This window comes from Eurytemora carolleeae, unplaced genomic scaffold (assembly GCF_000591075.1).
Source record: "Eurytemora carolleeae unplaced genomic scaffold, Eaff_2.0 scaffold873, whole genome shotgun sequence".
Lineage (NCBI taxonomy): Eukaryota > Metazoa > Arthropoda > Copepoda > Calanoida > Temoridae > Eurytemora > Eurytemora carolleeae.
The window spans coordinates 89,361-109,719 of NW_019396770.1; the positions used below are offsets into that span (position 1 = coordinate 89,361).

A 20,359-nucleotide genomic window follows, 5' to 3' on the forward strand; every position below is an offset into this window, starting at 1 on the left:
CCTGGAATATCTGATTCCGGGCTAGTATGCTGAGGATGTGGAGGGAATGGGAGTTTAATCCTGGAATATCTGATTCAGGGCTAGTATGCTGAGAATGTGGAGTGGATGGGAATTTAATCCTGGAATATCTGATTTAGGGCTAGTATGCTAAGAATGTNTTAGATTTCAAGACCGCTGTATTAAAACCAAAACATCCTAAAGTTATTTAATTTCTTGTTAAAAAAATTATTAACAATTTATATGTAAACATTTTCACATTTAGAACTTATGAGTGAGAAAGCGCTTATTTATAAAGCTTGATCGATATCCACTTTAGCAACTTATAAAATTGATGAAAAAGTTCTGAATACCTCCAGATATGGATCCCGAATCCAGGGGTTAAAATCTTATAAGTTTTAAATATTTTTGGATACTAATAGTTACTTTACAACTACTTCAATGGATGAAGTAGTTTTAAACAATTTTATCGTCTTTTAGGATGAAAATACGCAATATTTTAGACAACATTTTTACAGTGCAGGTCTTTCATCCACTTAATTGTCCCAAAGGAACGTCCTCATTTTTGGGGGAATCATCATAGGTCGGCAATGATGGTCAAAGATGGTAAAATATTATATTTTAGAATTTTTTTATTAGAGAGATAAGTATAGAGACTGAGGGGGGCAGTGAGTGGGCGAGAGGAGAGGCCCCTGCCAAAGATGCATCTCAGATGCTGAAAGGTGATCTTCAAAAATAATTAACCATGTTTTTGTTTCAATCCTTCCTTGACCCTATCCCGATTGGACTATTTTTGTCTAATACAGAGGGGGGGGGGGGTTCCCCCTATGGTTTTGCCCTGAGCGTTGAGATAGGGAAGTGAAATATATACATTTCCCAAGTCCAACTTAAAAAAAATAAGGACTTACAAAGGTTCAAAAAGTACGTTGGAAAAATGTTGAAAAATATTAGCATGCTTTTGCATCCATTTTACAAGGGCTTCTCAGATGTACAAATTTTAGCCCTGTAGCCTACTTAATTTAAAAGCTATTACCATTTCTGATTTTTTTTTGAACCATCGACCCGCCGTCTGTCTGTCCTCCACCCTACCCTATGCATAAATTTTTTTTAGCAAAACTGTGAAGTTGAAAAGAATGTCAGTCGTCTTAAAGTTATTTAGAAAAACACAAGGGGGGGTGTAAGCGCCCCCCCCCCCCAACCGTGACTTCCCTTCTGTGCCCGATTCGCAAAGGCACCTTAATAAACCGGTGTCTCACTTATCGCGAATGATCGAATCTTAATCATCTATTATTAATTAAAAAGACATTTTTTGCTGTTAAACCGTAAAATTGACTGGGATGGGATACATAAACAAACACTGTAGTTGATAAATATATTTTACCCATACTTTTATTTTTAGTTTTAAGAATGGATGTCGATAAAGGAACTGAAATGGAGGCTAGAAAGTTTAACTTTCAAGGGTAGGAGTTTTAAACTATACATATTTATTTAAAATATATCATTTTAATATAATAAAATAATTTTCTAAATTTTTTTAAGATATTAATTCGTTTCTGAGCACTCAGCTGGATGTTTGTATGAACTTGTAAATATTAATGGGTAAGTTAAAAACGAACATGGAGAAAACTATTTATGTTTTCAACAAGCAACTATTCAAAAAAAGTTTAATTTTCTTTTTTTATCGATTAGGCACAAGTCATCTTCGATAATATGTAGTCTCGAGCTTTAATCATAAGATGCATCTTATATTTGTTTAGGACCATGTTCCCCCCAGGGACCTGGACCAAGTTACAGGACCTCTCTTTGGTATACTTTGATTGGACCTGGACTGTGATGGGGTAAGTAGAATAGGGACATTACTTTGACTGGACCGGCCATGAACTGTCCTGGGGTAAGTTTTGGACCTATCCCTGATGTTATACTTTGACTGGACCTGGACCGTAATGGAGAAGGTAGAGTAGGAGACCTCTCTCTGGTATCTTCGACTTGACCTGGTTCGTTGTGTGAATTGTGTAAGGTCGGGTATGGCATATTTCCTTGACCTTGACTTGTCTGATGACTGTGGTAGGTAGGGAATAGGTTGGGACCTTTCTATAGTAGAGTAGGTAAGGTTGGGACCTTTCTATAGTAGAGTAGGTAAGGTTGGGACCTTTCTATAGTAGGGTAGGTAAGGTTGGGACCTTTCTATAGTAGAGTAGGTAAGGTTGGGACCTTTCTATAGTAGGGTAGGTAAGGTTGGGACCTTTCTATAGTAGGGTAGGTATGAATTAGATATCATTTTTTTTTGTTTCTTTAAAAGATTTATTTGCAGTATCTCTGCGAAAGTGCGCATTTCTTGTCTATATTATGCAATGGAGAAACTCAACAGAAATAAACACTTTCTAAGTTAGAAAAATCTTTATACATTATTGATTAAGTTTCAAGGGTTACCTTGTAAATCGGGCATTGCCATCTTTCCATGGAGGTTCACTGGAAATTACGACTACAGTTCCTTTTAAAATAATCTATAAAACATATTTTACATTTTAGGGAGATTACTCAGGAGAATGTAAGAATCTACTACACCAAGATGACCAGCCTGTTTTCCGCCATTGGAAATAACCTTCCTAATTTAGGAACATCCTTAACTTTTGACAAACAAACAAATCTTATCTTTTAATCTCCTGGCATACTGCCTAAATGACAGATTTTTTTTAGCCAAACAAATCTCTATTTTGTTTGATATAAATAATATACAACACGTTTTGGAAAATATATATATCAAAAGGAAGTAATTTTTAATTTGATATAATTAAAGTGGGTTTGCACATTTTATTCTTATCTTGATACCACACCTGGCTCCAGGTTTTAGAACATTTGAAAATTCGTTTTTTGATATCAGAGTCTGGAAAATATATGGCTTTTAAATGTTTCATGCTTAAACATTATGCGGAGAATTCAGAGAGGCCCCCGTAAGACGATATTAAAGCAATACTAATTTGCATTTAATGTTGTTAAAAAGCAAATAGTTTAACGAGTAACTAATTAAAGCACTGGGTCTCATGTTCACAGGAATATTTAAAGTCAAAACTTTTCCCAAAAAGTCGTCGTTCTTTTCCAAAGTTTTCTGGTTCTCACTATAGTTCAACCACGACTTACAGGGTTTAAGATTTCCCAGTTCTATGCTCAGTAGAGGTGTCCTAACTTTACTTTCTTTTTTATATAGAAGATATGAATTTTTTAAAATTTTGATTTGAATATATTTTAAATTGAAGTTAGACGTATTGGTGCAGGTAAACTTGAGTTGACCCATTCTTGGATTCTACGAGATGATATTTATCTCTGGTTGTTCTGCCAGGATCCCCCGGCTCAATTCAGGAAACTATTATTCATTATTAAACAAGAAAAAATATTAATTTAATTTTTTGGTTTACTCTAAGTCTTATTAGCTAACTATAATATAAAATCTAAAGAGTTTAACTACATTCAAAAGTTTTTGCTCTAAGGAAATAAAAGATATTTAACTCTGAATAATTGTAAACTATTTAAAGTGATTTATTGAGTGAAGAAGAATGGAGAGATGGGAGACTGGGCTGGCATAAGGAAAAGTAAGACGAAATGTTAATCAAACATCCAAAGAAATTGAGTCTTTGCCGCAAACTCTGATTTTCAAATCCCTATATCTTTAGATTTCAACGACGTAATCCTTTGACATTTCAAACTTTGACTTTTGTTAGGTCAAATAATATTAGTTGAAATATCAAAGGTTTACGACATCGGGTTCCAAAGATATTGGGATTAGAAAATCAGAGTTTGTGGCAAACACTCAATTCCTTTGTTTCAATAATGTATTTATTTTGTTTTAAAACAAGTTGAGCTGAAAAAAATTGGAGAAATCAATGAACCCAAACTCGCTAAAGAAAGTTTTCTAGAAAGAAAAGTTTTTTCTTCATTAAAGTCTAAAGCTTAGCTCCAGGAGTGCAGGGGATTGACTTTAATCAATCAGTAACATTTAAGTGACATCTTTTACTGAACTAGAATTTGAGGAAATAATCTTTTGAATACCCTGCATGGATTTTTATAGAGCCATTTGTGCATACTTTTACACAAAAGTCTTAACTTCATGTCACATTTAACAATTTTTTTGTAATCATTAGTTTTATTTATCATAAAAAAGAAAGAAACCATCCACTATTTTTAGTTACCACTGTAAACAAATTTTTTTAGAAAACGGTTTCTTCCCAGAATTACTGCTGCCGCTACTTCTATAAAAAGGTAATTAAATATATTTTAAATTTTTACAATTTTAGCCTTGGTGAAAGAAAATATCATCATATTATTTGAAAAAAATTATTTTTTTTCAGAAGATGTCAGATGCATTTGGATACAGTGCTCAAGAAAAAGGTAAAGTTTCACTGTCATTGTAACTTGATGTGACTTAACAGAGGGGTATATAGTGTCCAGTACAATAGATGTACATTCTCAGTACAGTTGTATTCTGACGTCACAAGTGTCAACTCAGTTTTTGTGTCCATCAAAATTATTAATAATAATTTTAGAATAAAGTGCTTATCTTACAATAAAATAAGTGGAATTTTATGTGTTCTTTTTTCAGTGTTTTACATTTTTTTATTTAATCTTGAAAAAACTGTCAACTAATGTGAGAAAATTTTATTTTCCTTGTTATATTTGACACTTGTGACGTCGTGTATAATTGGTTTATTTCTCTGTTGCTACCTATTGTACTTGATAATCTACTTGATTTAAACCATTATCTGATCAATGATGTTGGCGAGGCAGTAGTAAGAAATACCAATGATACAAGCAACAAAAACTGGTCATAGCTTCAAAATGTCTATTTAAATGTTCTCTATAAAATAAAGATCTTCACTTATAATATATACTAGCTGAAGGCCCGGCGTTGCACGTGGAAAATTTTTTCCCCAATTTTTTATGCTAAGATACCCCCATGAGTGTCCACAAAATATTTCAGCCCAATCGGTCCAGCCGTTTGGCCGGCTATACGCAACATATATATATACGAATGTCTTGTTTTATAATATAGATATTTGGATATGTTTATACAAGCTTTTTTGTTTTTACCAATTGCAAAAATCGATTTTTTTTCTAAATAATTTTTTTTCAATATTCGAATTATTTTTTAAAAATGTACGGGAAACGCCGCGCCGTGTACCTCAGCTAGTATTGCATATTACAGGTTGAGTTGACCCCGCTAGCTAGGAGTTTAACATTCTTTAGTATCCACAATGCGACTGAACGAATAGGTAACATTATATTACACAAAATTTATAAAAAAGTAATGGTTAAAGATTAAGCTAGGGTGGGTACAATTACTTATTAAAGAATACACTTTGCTGGAAAATTTGAGGTAAAATTTCGATATTTATTGAAAACTTTTTAAAAAACATTTATCATCAAATTTCTGAAAACTTTCCACACTTTTGAATTTTCAGGTGACGAATTTAACGATCATCATTTCATTTCTTAACTTTTTAGATGCTTCCACTGCTGTCATCGCTTGGTGTACAAGTTTACGGTAATGGACCTTTTTTAAATCATAAATTTTTAAGAATCAGGGACGTATGCAGGAATTTTCAGAGGGGGGGGGCTTAACACTTTTCTTTCCAGGTAAAACCCCACTATAAATCATAGGTTTCACTAATCCAGGGGGCTTGGGAATTCAAACAAAGAACATTTTCGTAATTATATCGAGTTCCCCCCTCAAAATTAAAGGCAAATCGGTCATGAGTTATGATCGTACAAACTAAAAAGAGTAATTGCTTATTATTTATTTTTCAGACACTTGGATTTGACTGATTTTGACATTGTAACAGATGTTAGAAAAGTATCCCCTGAACACTACAGGAAACCTTTATCAATAAATCATCATTGAACATTGAACCTAAATATCCATATTAAAATTCAAATTAGTAATTATCAATAAAATGTCTTAAACTTTAAAATTAATACTTATAATTTTATCATTATTATTATTACATTTACAGTGTTGACCAAAAAGTGGAAATATTTTTTTAATAAAGATCGTTAAGAATTTTGCCATTTGTCTAAGAATGTGCTTTAAATAAATCAGTTCTAACAATTACAAATTACACAATACTTTGCGACATTCAATATTGTAATGAAGAAGACGAAAACAATCTTTCCATAGTTTTATGGTTTTCACTGTATTGTAATAATATATTTGTTTTGATATTGGTTGTACTATAGAAGAGGTTTCTGTCTACCTAGCGTGCATAGGATCTATAATCTGACCGGCCAACCCACTGCTCTAGCTGTAGCAGCTATACAACAACCTGATTCAGGTCTGTCAGCTAATATGAAATATGAAGTTTAAAAGATTATCTGTAAATCGTCTTTAATTTTTATATTTATCTGATAACAAAATGTGTTTTCAGCAATAAGTTTCACGACTTCTAAAATTATTGAAATACAGTATTTACTGTATATGAATTTTGTTTGATTCAAATAAAAATAATAAGTTTGAAATATAAGGTTTACACCATCAGGTTGCAAACATTAAGGGATTAGAAAATTTGTGTTTATGACAAAACTCAAATCCTTTAGAAGATGAAACAAAAATACATTCCAAAAAGTATATATCAAAAAACTGAATTTTTCAAAAAAGAATTTTTGCCTAGAAACGATGACGCGGTTGTGGAAGGGATATAATGAAAGTTTACCTGCCGAAGGGAGATTAGAGTTCATACTAAAATCTTTAGTACTAGGTCAGAAATTAACAATAGTAAATTCTTTTTTATATTTTTAAAATTTTTTATTTTGATAAATTAAAATATGAAAATACAAAATGTAAAAAAGTCTGTGAAAACACCTTTAAGTTTTCTACACATTTTGTGCATTGTTTAATTTACTTTTATGTTTTTTGTTTTTACATTTTTCAAGAATGATAATAATGTTTTATAAGTTGTAATTTGCTTTAGCAAAATACAACTATGTAGAACTTGGTGACTTTATAAATTTTCTTATTGGATTATTTTATAACTTTGTCAATGTTTAATGTTTAGGTGCCCCTAAACTTCAAGATCTTTATATTGGCGTTGATTCAAGGTAATACATATTTTAAGTTTTAATGAAACCAATTGCTTAAAGTTCAAATAGGAAAACTTCTTATAAAGCTAATATTAAATAATCTTAAGTTTATAAATTGAAAATGAATGAATTATTTTTTATTTTTTTTTATTTTTAGACAAACTGTGAATGGGATGGATCATGTCAAGTTATCTAGTTCTCATATTCAGCAGCTGCTGTCATTTAAATCTCTTAATATTCTAGAATTAGGTAGGCTTACAATTAAACTTACACTTACACTTACACTTACACTTACACTTACACTTACACTTACACTTACACTTACACTTACACTTACACTTACACTTACACTTACACTTATAAAAAATCGCATTTTAACTTGTTTTAAAACAGAAAATGTGGACCCTGCCTCCTGTATGATGTGTTTAGAAGCTTTAAGTATTCAACTAAAAAAGGTGATTTAAACGCAATGAAAGGATTGTAATAAACCAAAATGAAAAGAACTGAGGGCAATACTGAGTTAGTCCCCCCCCCCTTTCTTTTAATAATTTATCACATTTTATCGCTAAAATATCTTGCCAAAATTTTAGCTTAAAGGATCTGTAAACGTTATTTCAAGTGACCCTCCATGCAAAGATGGCGATGCCCGATTATCTGAAATGTTCCTGTAGCCTAAGTGCGCATTGCACATGTGGATTTAACGGTTCTCTCAATATTCCAGAAAGCTGTGACTTCTGATCACAATTTGACCTATTAAACAAAGTTTTTTAGCCTCTTATCTTTTATACTTTTTTGTCGGCATGTACGTTTGTAATGAAAAGTATAAAACAAATAATATTCATAAGTTTAAAGATTGTTTAATCATAAACCAAAACGCGTATGATTTAAAATAGAAGCAACCAAATGCCTCTCTGCACTCTGGTTAGTCTGGGATGATTGGATAAGTCTTTATTGTAGAGAAACCACAATTGAAAATAATCATTGATATCTAATTTATTCCTAATCAAATAAAGCGTTAAAGGGAACCGATCTTTGAATCATGCAGTTCCATCTTTGAATGGAGGGACATGTACAGTTACGCTTAGAGTTCCTTTAAAAAAGAACTTTTATCTCAAAGTGATGCTAAAAAGTTTATATATTAATTTAATCATATCCTCTTTTTTTTAAGGTTACCATAACAAATGTGTTAATAAACTTTGCCAGAATATTAAGCTCTATGCCTCAAATAAGAGAAATAATTCTCAGGTAACTCATTAATTTAGTATTATCCTTATCATTATCATTATTATGCTTATAACTATTTTGAATGTTACAACCATAATATCATAATTACTAGCTTGGGAACCCAGCGTTGTCCAGGTTTCTAATAATTACTCCCGCCGTTTACCCGCATTTGGTCGATTTTACCAGGAAAATAGATTTTTGCTATTTAAGTGTTCTCAAGAGTTCCCCAATCAAAATTTGGGGCAAAAATAGTCATGGGGTTCATGAGTTATGAACTTATGTTAAGACATAAAAACGCCAACTACAACTTTATACAACAAGTTGAAGTTTAAAGGGACTGTAAAGGAAAAATGAAAGGTGGTGTAGGCTCAAAGCTAATCACTTAAGCTCTTGATCGTGACCCATAAAAGTTATATCTGATGTTCCTATCTCGAGAAACTGATTCACAACTTTGTCCAATTTATACGAAAATCAATATATATACAATTTTGTATAAAAGTAGTGGGTTTAAAAAGATTATTTCTATTTTTATAGATTTAATTCATAATATTATTTATACGTCCGTATTACTTGACCAGAAATTCAAACAATGGCAGTGCAGTAAAGTGGTCACGTGATACAGGCGGAGACAAGTGACCAGTATACTGCTATGCGATTGGTGATAGTTCTGGTCAAGTGATTAAGTTAAAGATTTTCTAAATTTTACATATATGAACTTTCACATAATTTTAACACAGCTTTATATCAATTTCTCGAGACAGGAACATCAGATAAAACTTTCAAGGGTCGCGATCAAGAGCTAAAGAGATTAGCTTTCAGCCTATATCCCCTTTCATTTTTCCTTTACAGTCCCTTTAAGCAAGTGCATAATGCATCAAATAACGACAAAATTATAAATAATTAAGAAAATACAATCAAGGGTTAAACTTGAATTTGTCTAAATTTACACTCTTAGTTTTAATACAATGTATTCTTAATTATGTTTTAATGATATATATATTATATATATAAAAGTTAAACCATTTTTATTGACTGATGAGGATCGAGAGATCTGAAACAATTTTAAAAATGTCATTAGTAAATATAAAAACTGAGAAGCTGTTCTGATTATAGAATATATATATATATATATATATATATATGTATCTAGGAATACAAATGCTGTATTGTATGATGATGTAGACGAAAATCAGATTGTTGAGTTCGACGGAAATCCCCCTTTACAGGTAAGTTCAAGGCCCCTGTATGAAAATTTAATTGACAATTTCGAGATTGTCTTTGTAAATGATTTTGTTTTAGTCTTGTGACTCATCTGACGTAAGCTGTAGTTAGTGTTTTTTTTTCATTTTGCAGAAATGTTAGAAAGCAAAACAGTCTTATGTTGTTTACACAACATGTACTCAAGCATAGGTTTATAATAAGATTTTTCGACGCTTTTTTAGTTCGTTCATCATTTCATGTAGATTATCTCCCGGGGTTAACATTTTATTTTAAAAAAATTGTGGATTCTTTAATAATTCAAAAAACCTTAAAAGTCACAAACTCAAAATTTTATATTTTAGTTGCCTGATGATAAAATATCAAATTTCAGGTTGCATAGATATAGGGATTAGAAAACTGAGTTTGTTTCAATAAATTAGTTTCTTTACCTGATAAATGTATTGTAGAGACGGCTGCAAAGACTGAGTATTGAATACACTGTTCCCTTGACTCTGGTCGAGTATATATTCTCTAAACTTCCAGATCTGGAGTACCTGGCACTGGGACACGGCAGTCATAGGTATACATCTTAACACTATTCCGACTGACGTCCATAGTTTACCCAAAATATACTGGTTTTGAGGTCTCTGTGACCCCCCTTTCATTTCCTTATTGTGATGATACAAATCTATAACATACGATACATGTTTGGAAATTAAATAATCTGCAAAAAAATTTGCAAATTTATTTAGCGAAAAATGTGAAAGAAAACTAAAAGTGCGCACGCAATTTAGAAAAGCTCTTATACCAACAAATTCAAATACGCAAAAATATTTGCAAAAACTAAAAATGTGCAAATTCCCCTTTAAGACGTGCAATCTGCTTCCTTGTGTTTAAGGCTTTCCAAAGAGAAGCATGTATTTTCCAAAGAGAAGCATGTATTTTCCCAAGAGAAGCATGTATTTTCCAAAGAGAAGCATGTATTTTCCAAAGAGAAGCATGTATTTTCCAAAGAGAAGCATGTATTTTCCAAAGAGAAGCATGTATTTTTGGAAAAGTAAAAAAATGATGGAGATATCTTTGATTTACACCTAAAGATTTATTATTTAAAAGTCCGGTCTCTATATATATTTCCCTTTTTTGGAGCAAAACCATTTTGCAAGGAACGATATTGAACGAATTTATCTTTTTTTTTCAAAACACAAATGTTCCTCACTGTCAGTTACATTCTTCAAAGCAAGCTTTAAATGGCTCAGGTAGAAAATTATTATTTTTTGGTTTCCTTTAGAAACTTGAAGCTTCCCCCTGTGTCTGAGGTGTTCTGGTTCTTATTGTGTAGGTATGCACACAACTTTTTATTTTTTTTTAATGGGGACCGGATTAAATCATGAAATTAAAAAGAAAAACATATTAAAACTAGGTTGAGTTCATTACTACTAATAATCAAAGTAGTTAAGGTCGGCATTAAGTCTAGTTGTCTAGAAATCTAGCCACGATTTGCCCTGATATTCTTTTTTTTTTGATTGGTTTGAAATAAGAACAATTGCTTTTAACTATCATGTAATCTCTTTATTTAGGTATTCTTCCCGTGGGTCTATCAGCCGGTTAACTCCTCCAACCTGGAAATATTTACTCCGAACCTCGAACCTGACCAAGCTCAGGACCCTCTCAATACCTGTTCTATACCAACCAGGTCTACATCCGGATACACAGGTTGGAGAACAGGCGATAGGCATAACTTACTTTAATGGATTTTGTTGTTATTTCATGTGTTTTTTCGTTGATCAAGAATGTGTCTCTAAAGCAGAAATCCACAAGAGAAACCACAATTGAAATTAGTCAAATTTCAAAGAGAAAGCATTGATCAGCAATACCTTCAAGGGTACCGTTGTGAAATGAACATGTTAATATATAAACTTTGATGAACATGTCGCATAAAGTTTCAGGTTGTTATTATAGTTCCATTCTTTAATTAAGATTTTCTGATATTTTTAGATTAGTATTCTGGATTATGAGGATATGGTGGACTTGTTTAAGTATCTACCATCCCTGGAGAAAGCCCATGTACACAGGTTAGAGTATTTTTTTGGCATTATTATTGTTATTGCATTTATAATCAAAATTTAATAAAATGGTTTGATTTTCATCGATGACGAGGAATAATTTAATTATTATTTTTTAGGCGGGATTATTCACGTTTTGGTGATCAGCCCAGCTTTCCTCAATATATGATAACAGATCCTAGATATTCATTCATTCATCCAGGAGACTTCTAGATACATACTTTCATCCTGGGGACTTCTAGATGTTCATCCTTTTATCCTGGAGACTTCTAGATATTTATCATCCTTAGATTTCTAGATATTCATACATTCATCCAGGAGACTTCTAGATTTTTATCCATCCTTCCTGGGAGACTTCTAGCTATTCATTCAGTCATCCTGGAGACTTCTAGATATTCATTCAGTCATCCTGGAGACTTCTAGATATTTATCCTCATTAGACTTCTAGATATTCATTCATTCATCCTAGAGACTTCTTGATATTTATCATCCGTAGACTTCGAGATATTCATTCATTCATCCTGGATACTTCTAGATATTCATTCATTCATCTGGAGACTTCTAGATATTCATTCATCCTTCCTGGAAGACTTCTAGATATTCAGTCCTTCGTCCAGGAGACTTCTAGATATGCATTCATCCTGGAGACTTCTAGACATGTATTCTTCTAGAAGATATTACATACTTTTTTTTCCTATTGACTTTTCTAGTATTTATTCATTAGATAAACATTGAAACATGAAGCTTTTGGAATTTCAAAATTTTGGGCCACGAGACCTCGTTTAAACATCCAAAGTTTCCCCTTTCTAATTTTATCTATTTTTCTTAAATTTGATTAGAATAGATACACTTTTACTATTAGTTCTGTTCCAAATTGCAACAAAATTTACAATGTTTTTATTATGTCTTTTTAATGATGTTGAAATTTACATTTTATAAAATAATAATGTCGTATTTGTTATAGTATTGTAAAAAAAATTGTTATTGGGTTTGTAAAAAATATTGTAATTTATTTTGAATAAAATTCTATTTTTTTAAATATTTCGAAGTTTAGATTATTGTTATGGTAATGACACTCAACACTATAAAGATTTTTATTTGATTTTGTTCAATTTCGTTTTATATATATAAGAACTGACAAAATCTCAGTGGGAGTAGCCCCTATGTGACACTCACTTGAAAGCGATATATTCTCGATGCTCAAAAAATGAAGGTTTTATAAAGGGTATGGTTGTGAAACCAATGTTTATTCTATAAATTAGTTGTCAACATTTTTTATTTTTTTCCAAAAACATGGTTTTTAAGCAAAGGGAACATTGATGAAGCTGGACTTGAACCCGGAGGTGCAACTAAATATTTAAAATTTATTACTTTTCAATATTTAAAATTATTTGAAAAAAATATTCAAAAACCTACTTAGACACGTTATTAGTGATCCTAGGATCTGCTGTTTCCAAATTGCAAGTATCTTCACAATACCCCCAAGCCTAAACAATCAAGAAATTAAAGTCATATTTGTCATTTTTCCTGTGTCTTAAAAATATATTTATGCTAAAACCTTTAAACTTATGAACAAATAGTCTTTTAATATTTAAATCAGTTGATACATATTTTATTTCTATGATACAGAATGAATCGAATAATATACCTTACATTCAGCATCAGATTCGCACATTAACTGACAGCTGTCAATTGTATACCCACCGAGTTGTCTTTTGTCAGAAGAAGTGATTTGTGTATTGAACATCTAAAAAATGTTTAAACTTTTCTCTAAAATATTATAGACTTTTTAAAAAGAAAATTGCAACAATAATTGCCTTGAACTAATTGCCTACTACATTGCTTGAATTTAAAATTTTTAGGAAAGAACTTGAGTTTTTGCCACTAATTATAATGTTCCAACCCATATATCTTCCATACTTCAAACTAAGATTATTTATACTAACTATCTAACTCAAACGATACAAAATGATCCAACATTTTTATGTTTAACCCTATAAAGGCTAGGGGGACTGAATCTATACATAGCCTGGGAGGGGGCGTTTGCCGCCCCCCCCCTAGAAAAAGGCACTAGAGAATAGGTAAAGGGTTAAAATGCATGTTCATCGCCCAATTTTAAATGGCCAGCTCAAAGAAAAAAAAATGACACCGATAACGTTAATAATTTGGGTGCTAGGGAGGGTGGCAAAAATTGTCGAAAAAAGGGTCAAAAATAGGAAAAAAAAAATTTTTGTTTTAAACAAATATCAAAAATGCATTTTTAAGGGCTTTTCAAAAATATAGTTTTTAGATCTGCAGCTTTAGTCACAAACAAGTTATGTGCTATTTTAGATTTATTTTTTCACAAGCCGGACTTTATTTCTGCCGTGTACGCTAACCGTCAAATTAAATAAAAAAAACAATATTTTAGCAAACAATCCTTCAAATTACAATTCATAAGTCACAAAATTTCACGGTGATAGTGTCAAAAATGAGAGTGCTAGGACGAAAAAACTACGGGGGGGGGGCGCCAATCGCCACCCCCAGACTGTTTAGGGTTAATGAGATACATGGTTAATAAAAAAATAGCATTTTAATCTTAATATATACTTTGCTTGTCTGGGTGTCTGTTTGTTTGTTTCCAATAAACGTCAAAACGGCTGAACCGATCAGGCCCGAACTTTTTGTGGGACCTCACATGACCACATCTGTAAGGATTATGGATGATCAAAATTACAAAATGTTTCCCCCAACAAATTTTGATTTTCAAAAAAAATTTAAAATCTACGAAAAAATATTTTTATTTCCGCGAACTTTTTTGTTTTTGATTTATAATTTATACACAAAGAACATGTTTACAGATAGATCCACAATTAAAAGTTAAAATAGAAGATGTGCGCGAAGCGTCCTTAAAGCCTAAATACCTTAAATTTTTACAAAGCTTTTGGGAAACAAAACAAATTTTCTGGGACATGTAAACAATTATTAAATTAACGGTTTTGAAAAGAAATATTAAACAACCTGTAATGAGTTTCTGATAGTAGGGTTGAGTTCACATAGCCAACCAGCTGAACACGCTAACCGTTGAGACCTAGACAGTATTAGGAATGAGTTCACACAGCTCCAACCAGCTGAACACGCTAACCGTTGAGACCTAGACAGTGTTAGGAACCAGTTCACACAGCCAACCAACTGAACACGCTAACCGTTGAAACCTAGACAGTGTTAGGAATGAGTTCACACAGCTCCAACCAGCTGAACACGCTAACTGTTGAAACCTAGACAGTGTTAGGAATGAGTTCACACAGCCAACCAGCTGAATACGGTAACCGTTGAGACCTAGACAGTGTTAGGAATGAGTTCACACAGCCAACCAGCTGAACACGCTAACCGTTGAAACCTAGACAGAGTTAGGAATGAGTTCACACAGCCAACCAGCTGAACACGCTAACCGTTGAAACCTAGACAGTGTTAGGAATGAGTTCACGCAGCTCCAACCAGCTGAACACGCTAACCGTTGAGACCTAGACAGTGTTAGGAATGAGTTCACACAGCCAACCAGCTGAACACGCTAACCGTTGAGACCTAGACAGTGTTAAGAATGAGTTCACACAGCCAACCTTCTGAACACGCTAACCATTTAGACCTAGACAGTGTTAGGCATGAGTTCACACAGCTCCCAACCTACTGAATACGCTAACCATTGAAACTTAGACAGTGTTAGGAATGAGTTCACACAGCACCCAACCTACTGAATACGCTAACCATTGAAAGACAGTGTTAGGAATGAGTTCACACAGCTCCCAACCTACTGAATACGCTAACCATTGAAACTTAGACAGTGTTAGGAATGAGTTCACACAGCACCCAACCTACTGAATACGCTAACCATTGAAACTTAGACAGTGTTAGGAATGAATTCACACAGCACCCAACCTACTGAATACGCTAACCATTGAAACCTAGACAAGTAGACAGTGTTAGGAATGAGTTCATATGCCCAACCTACTGAACAGGAAACCGTTTAAACCTACACATTGTTTGGATAGAGTTCATATGCCAAACCTACTGAACAAGAAACCGTGAAAACCTACACATTGTTTGGATAGAGTTCATATGCCCAACCTACTGAACAAGAAACCGTGAAAACCTACACATTGTTTGGATAGAGTTCATATGCCCAACCTACTGAACAAGAAACCGTGAAAACCTACACATTGTTTAGTTCATATGCCCAACCTACTGAACAAGAAACCGTGAAAACCTACACATTGTTTGGATAGAATTCATATGCCCAACCTACTGAACAAGAAACCGTGAAACCCTACATATTGTTAGAATTGAGTTCATAAACCCAACCTACTGAACAAGAAACCGTGAAAACCTACATATTGTTAGAATTGAGTTCATAAACCCAACCTACTGAACATGAAACCGTTAAAACCTACATATTGTTAGAATTGAGTTCATATACCCAACCTACTGAACACGCTTACCATTTTGATCTTCACATTGTTAGGATTAAGTTCACATAGCCAACCTTCTAATCACACATCCCATCTATTTTTGCCCACCTCTTTTAACCCCCCCCCCCTTCCTCTAGATATTCAGTGATTATTAAATATCCCCATATTAACCTACAGTCCTTGCTGTTGATAGTTAGAAACCCCCGTGTACCAGTTCTAATATTAGCGAAAGGATTTTCTGCATTCGTCTGAAACAACAAAGTTGTTCAAGTCTCAATGCACTTTAAACTGAAATGAATAATTGAATGATATATATTAGGAAAATTTATGAGACTAAAAGAGTTTTGACAAAAAAGTTTTAAGACAGAATTTTCTCTATTGATTGAGTTCTGGTATAAAGTGAACCTTTATGATATTTTGTCCATCGGTAAAGCTCGGAACGAATTATCATTAAAAAAAGTTAAAATCTTATTTATCAAATGACAAAGCACTATTCCTTGGTCAATATCAAATTTAAGACAACGATAATTTCTGTCCAAAAACTTTATAATATAAGCCTTGTCAAAAAAAGCTTAGAAAAAAAGCTTTAAAAATCTTTAACTTTTTCGATCAAAAGAAATTTTCATTCCAAAACTAATAATTGTCGTTAAAGGAATTAAGTCTTTGCCACAAATTTAGTTTTTGTAAAACCTATATCTTTGCAACCTTATGATGTAAACCTTTGGTATTTCAAACTTACACTATTTGATCTAATAGCATTCATAGTTTGAAATATTAAAGGTCTACGACATTAGGTTGCAACGATATTGAAATTAGAAAATCAGAGTTTGTGGCAAAAAACTTTAAACTCTATGAAAAAAATAATATCTATATCAATATCTTATATATACTATCCTTGCAGCATTTTGTTCCTTTTTGAAATGGATATGGATAGTCTAGGGGGCACCCAACCTTCCCTTGTATTCCATCCATCTAGATAAAAATAGTAATATAATGGAAATGGATAGTTTATAGGGCACATAACCTTCCCCTGTATTCCATCCATCTAGATAATAATAGAAATATAATGGAAATGGATAATCTAGGGGGCACCCAACCTTTTCCGTGTATTCCATCCATCTAGATAATAGTAGTAATATAATGGATATGGATAATATAGGGGGCACCCAACCCAACCTTTCCCTGTATTCCATCCATTAAGATAATAATAGTAGTTTAATGGATATGGCACCCAACATTCCCCTGTATTCCATCCATCAAGATAATATAATAGTAATATAATGGATATGTATATCCACTGTCCCTTGTTAACTAAAGATGAATTTTATATTATATTATGCGATGGTGATTAGCAATCACACTGAGATAAGAAACTAATTTTATTTTTAACTACTATAACATATTCTAAAAATACTGCTACTTTTTTGTATATTGTCATTTTTAGCAATTCAATAAAGCATTGATTTTTGTATCATAAATAACCTTGGTAAGAAGTATGTAAGGACATGAAAAGCTCAAAGGTATGTAAAGACATGAAAAGCTCAAAGGTATGTAAAGACATGAAAAGCTCAAAGGTATGTCAACTAAAATCTTTGTAATTAAGGAAACTATTTGAAATAACACTTAGTTGAGCAAAATTTCCAAAAACAAAGAAAAAAATACCCAACAAAAAATACCTTGATATTTTCGAAAACTAAAACTGATTTGGTTTGATAAAACATTGTCAATAATGGATCCAAAGGAATTGAGTCAAAGTTTCTAATCCCTATATCTTTGCAACCTGATTGTGTAAACTTTTGATATATTAAACTTAGACTATTTGATCTAACAGACATCATAGTTTGAAGTATCTAAGGTCTACGACATTGGGTTAGGGAGATATAGGGATTAGAAAATCAGAGTTTGTTGTAAAGTATTAATTTCTTTAGTTGCAACTTGCACATGGAATCCTAAACTTACCAACACTGACAAACGGTGTTTCACTCTGACTGATATAAATATAATTAGCTGAAGGGCCCGGCGTTGCCCGTGGAAAAAACTATTTTTTTATATAAAAAATAAAAATTTTGAAAATAAAAATGTTTAAATTTTTTAAACCAAAGACACCCCCGGCTACATATGAGTGTCCACAAAAAAATTCAGCCCATTCGGTTCAGCCGTTTGTCCAGTAATTGGCAACATATATATATGAATGTCTAGTTTTATTATATAGATTTCATTTGAATACCTGCATTTGGTTTATTAAAGCATTTTGAAATTTTCTTCTCTTTTTGATTTTTAAAAATTCGAATAAGCTTACATTGCCTCTATCATGAACAATTCATAATGTAAACAACTTTATTTCTAGCAACAACCATAGTTAATCAAGATTAGAGAGACAGGTAGTTAAACTAGGTATAGTTAGCTTAACTACTGGTTCAAGTTAAGATGTACAACGAACTAAGTTTGAATAAATTTGTTCCGAGTTCAACTACATTTCTCTCATCCATAAATTCTCATCTAAGGTTTAAAATCTGTTTAGTCAAAATATGATATCCCTGGATTAGGATTAGATGGAGCTGATTCTGGGATATATCCTACATCAAAATTTTCCGCCTCCTTACTATAAACATACAATATACATCCAGGGGTTACTTAACTTTCAGAATATTTTAGTAAAAAAAAATTGTTACTCCGCTAGGTGATTGTTTTCTCTTTATCTTGTAAAACTACATAGAATACTCAAGCTAATAATATTTTCAAGGGTTTCAAAGCTTTTAAACCGTGATTTTAAAAAGAAAATGGTGTAATATAAAAAAAATTTAAAAGTTCATGCTTTATTTGAACAAAACTATATTTATTTAAAGATGAAGAAAAAAATCAAAGATTATTTGCTATGGACTATTTATTCAAAAAACACAGATACAGAGTGTCCCATATCACATTTTATCATCTTCAAAGCTGCAATATGATATACCATGATCTGACCGTGGGACATATTTTCAATATATCAAGTGAAGTTTTATATTTTTATACCTGTATTTCAGAGTGGAACTTTTGATCAATGGTTGTTCTACAGCCATTCCAGAAACCAGCACTCACCTCTCTCACACCAAATAAATAGGACCTATTGCTGCCCAGGCACTAGTACAATCACAGGGACAATAAAAAAGGTATTAAAGAATGTAAAACTGTAGTTGCTGTCATTTATAGAGAATTAAAATGTTCAAAATTGCATTTTGAAGAACCTTTAATTAAAAAGATTTACACAAGTACACCTTATTCTGAATAATATTGTGAAGATAGCGTCGTTTTTCATCTATTCTTTTTTTCATATTTATAGTTTCTGAATTGCTTCAGAAGCAGGATATGCAAAAGTTCTTTTATTGAGAAATCATAAAGGGAAAAAGTCAGCTCTTAAAAACAAGAACATGATTATTCAAAATTCATTCTTCAGAGCTGGGAACTGAAGGATAATGCTTGATCCACTCTTTTTCTTAATCTCCAGATTAAATATTGCTTGTTCTCCTCATGAATTTAATCTCCAGATTAATTAACAGATCGGGATTAAGGATATCACAATCAAAAGTTTTCAGCTCAGATCAGACAATGCTTTCAAGGGTACTGTTGTGATTTGGACTTGCCAATATGTGAGTGGAGAGTCCTGGGTCACTCTAAATTACGTTCACACTCCCCTTAACGAATGAAAAAACTAGTTTGATATAATTGAAAATCAAAATGTTAAAAGCATTTTGAAATGGGTATCACTGAATTCTGCGTGAAAACCGGAGATCAAAATATAAAAAAATTTAATTTTTTTATCTCTTTTTAAGTTTTTATTTACTTAAAAAATGTTTTTTGTGTGCTTTAAATCGGTCAATTTGCAATATTTTTATATTCTATATTTTGATTAGAATTGGAGAAAACAACCCAGTTTAAAAAATATCAATCATGTGTTGAATATCTGTTTAAAATTTAAATTTTCATTTGTAATGGTATTATTTTTTACATTTTTATCATTACAACTCTTTTCAGGGAGCAATTTTTGATTTTGTAATTTTGTAAACATTTTATTTTTAAAAGACTAGAAATTCAAGGCTCTTCGTGCCCTTCTTTCTAGGCTTTTAGGGCGCTTCACGCCCATCTTCTATTTAAATTGTGAACATGTTCTTTTTGTTTACATTTCAAAACAAAGAAGAAGAAAATTTTGCGGATTTTAAAAAAAAATTTGCGGATTTTCAAGAATTAAAATTTTTTTTACAAAATAAAAACCTTTAAAACACATTTTTTTAAATTTTATCATTCATAAACCTTCCCTGTGGTCACGTGATGTCCCACAAAAAATGTTGGTCCGATCGGTTCAGCCGTTTTGACGTTTATTGG

The 20,359-nt window shown here is 32.0% G+C and overlaps 1 protein-coding gene across 1 annotated transcript; it reads left to right on the forward strand.

Annotated features, from left to right (window-relative positions):
- The first annotated feature begins 1,553 nt into the window (after nucleotides 1-1,553).
- Nucleotides 1,554-12,466, forward strand: LOC111708478 (uncharacterized). The gene is made up of 22 exons (XM_023481867.1): nucleotides 1,554-1,596; nucleotides 1,755-1,835; nucleotides 2,527-2,612; nucleotides 3,270-3,354; nucleotides 3,528-3,584; nucleotides 4,204-4,251; nucleotides 4,341-4,380; nucleotides 5,195-5,261; nucleotides 5,494-5,533; nucleotides 5,797-5,862; nucleotides 6,226-6,320; nucleotides 6,657-6,743; nucleotides 7,041-7,083; nucleotides 7,223-7,314; nucleotides 7,459-7,520; nucleotides 8,234-8,310; nucleotides 9,440-9,515; nucleotides 9,957-10,069; nucleotides 10,778-10,828; nucleotides 11,067-11,202; nucleotides 11,485-11,561; nucleotides 11,672-12,466. Exons 2-22 carry the CDS (start codon nucleotides 1,759-1,761, stop codon nucleotides 11,763-11,765), a joined length of 1,569 nt encoding a protein of 522 aa, XP_023337635.1. The 5' UTR covers nucleotides 1,554-1,596; nucleotides 1,755-1,758; the 3' UTR covers nucleotides 11,766-12,466.
- Nucleotides 12,467-20,359: the final 7,893 nt, after the last annotated feature.

What these genes read in the sequence shown, in the direction of transcription:
- LOC111708478 (XM_023481867.1), top strand. Translation starts at nt 1,759, where the DNA reads ATGTTCCCCCCAGGGACCTGGACCAAGTTACAGGACCTCTCTTTGGTA. An exon ending in CTGGGCTGGCATAAGGAAAA is followed by an intron (nt 3,585 to 4,203) that starts GTAAGACGAAAT and finishes AAATTTTTTTAG; the next exon opens with AAAACGGTTTCTTCCCAGAA. An exon ending in TAAGTATTCAACTAAAAAAG is followed by an intron (nt 7,521 to 8,233) that starts GTGATTTAAACG and finishes CTTTTTTTTAAG; the next exon opens with GTTACCATAACAAATGTGTT.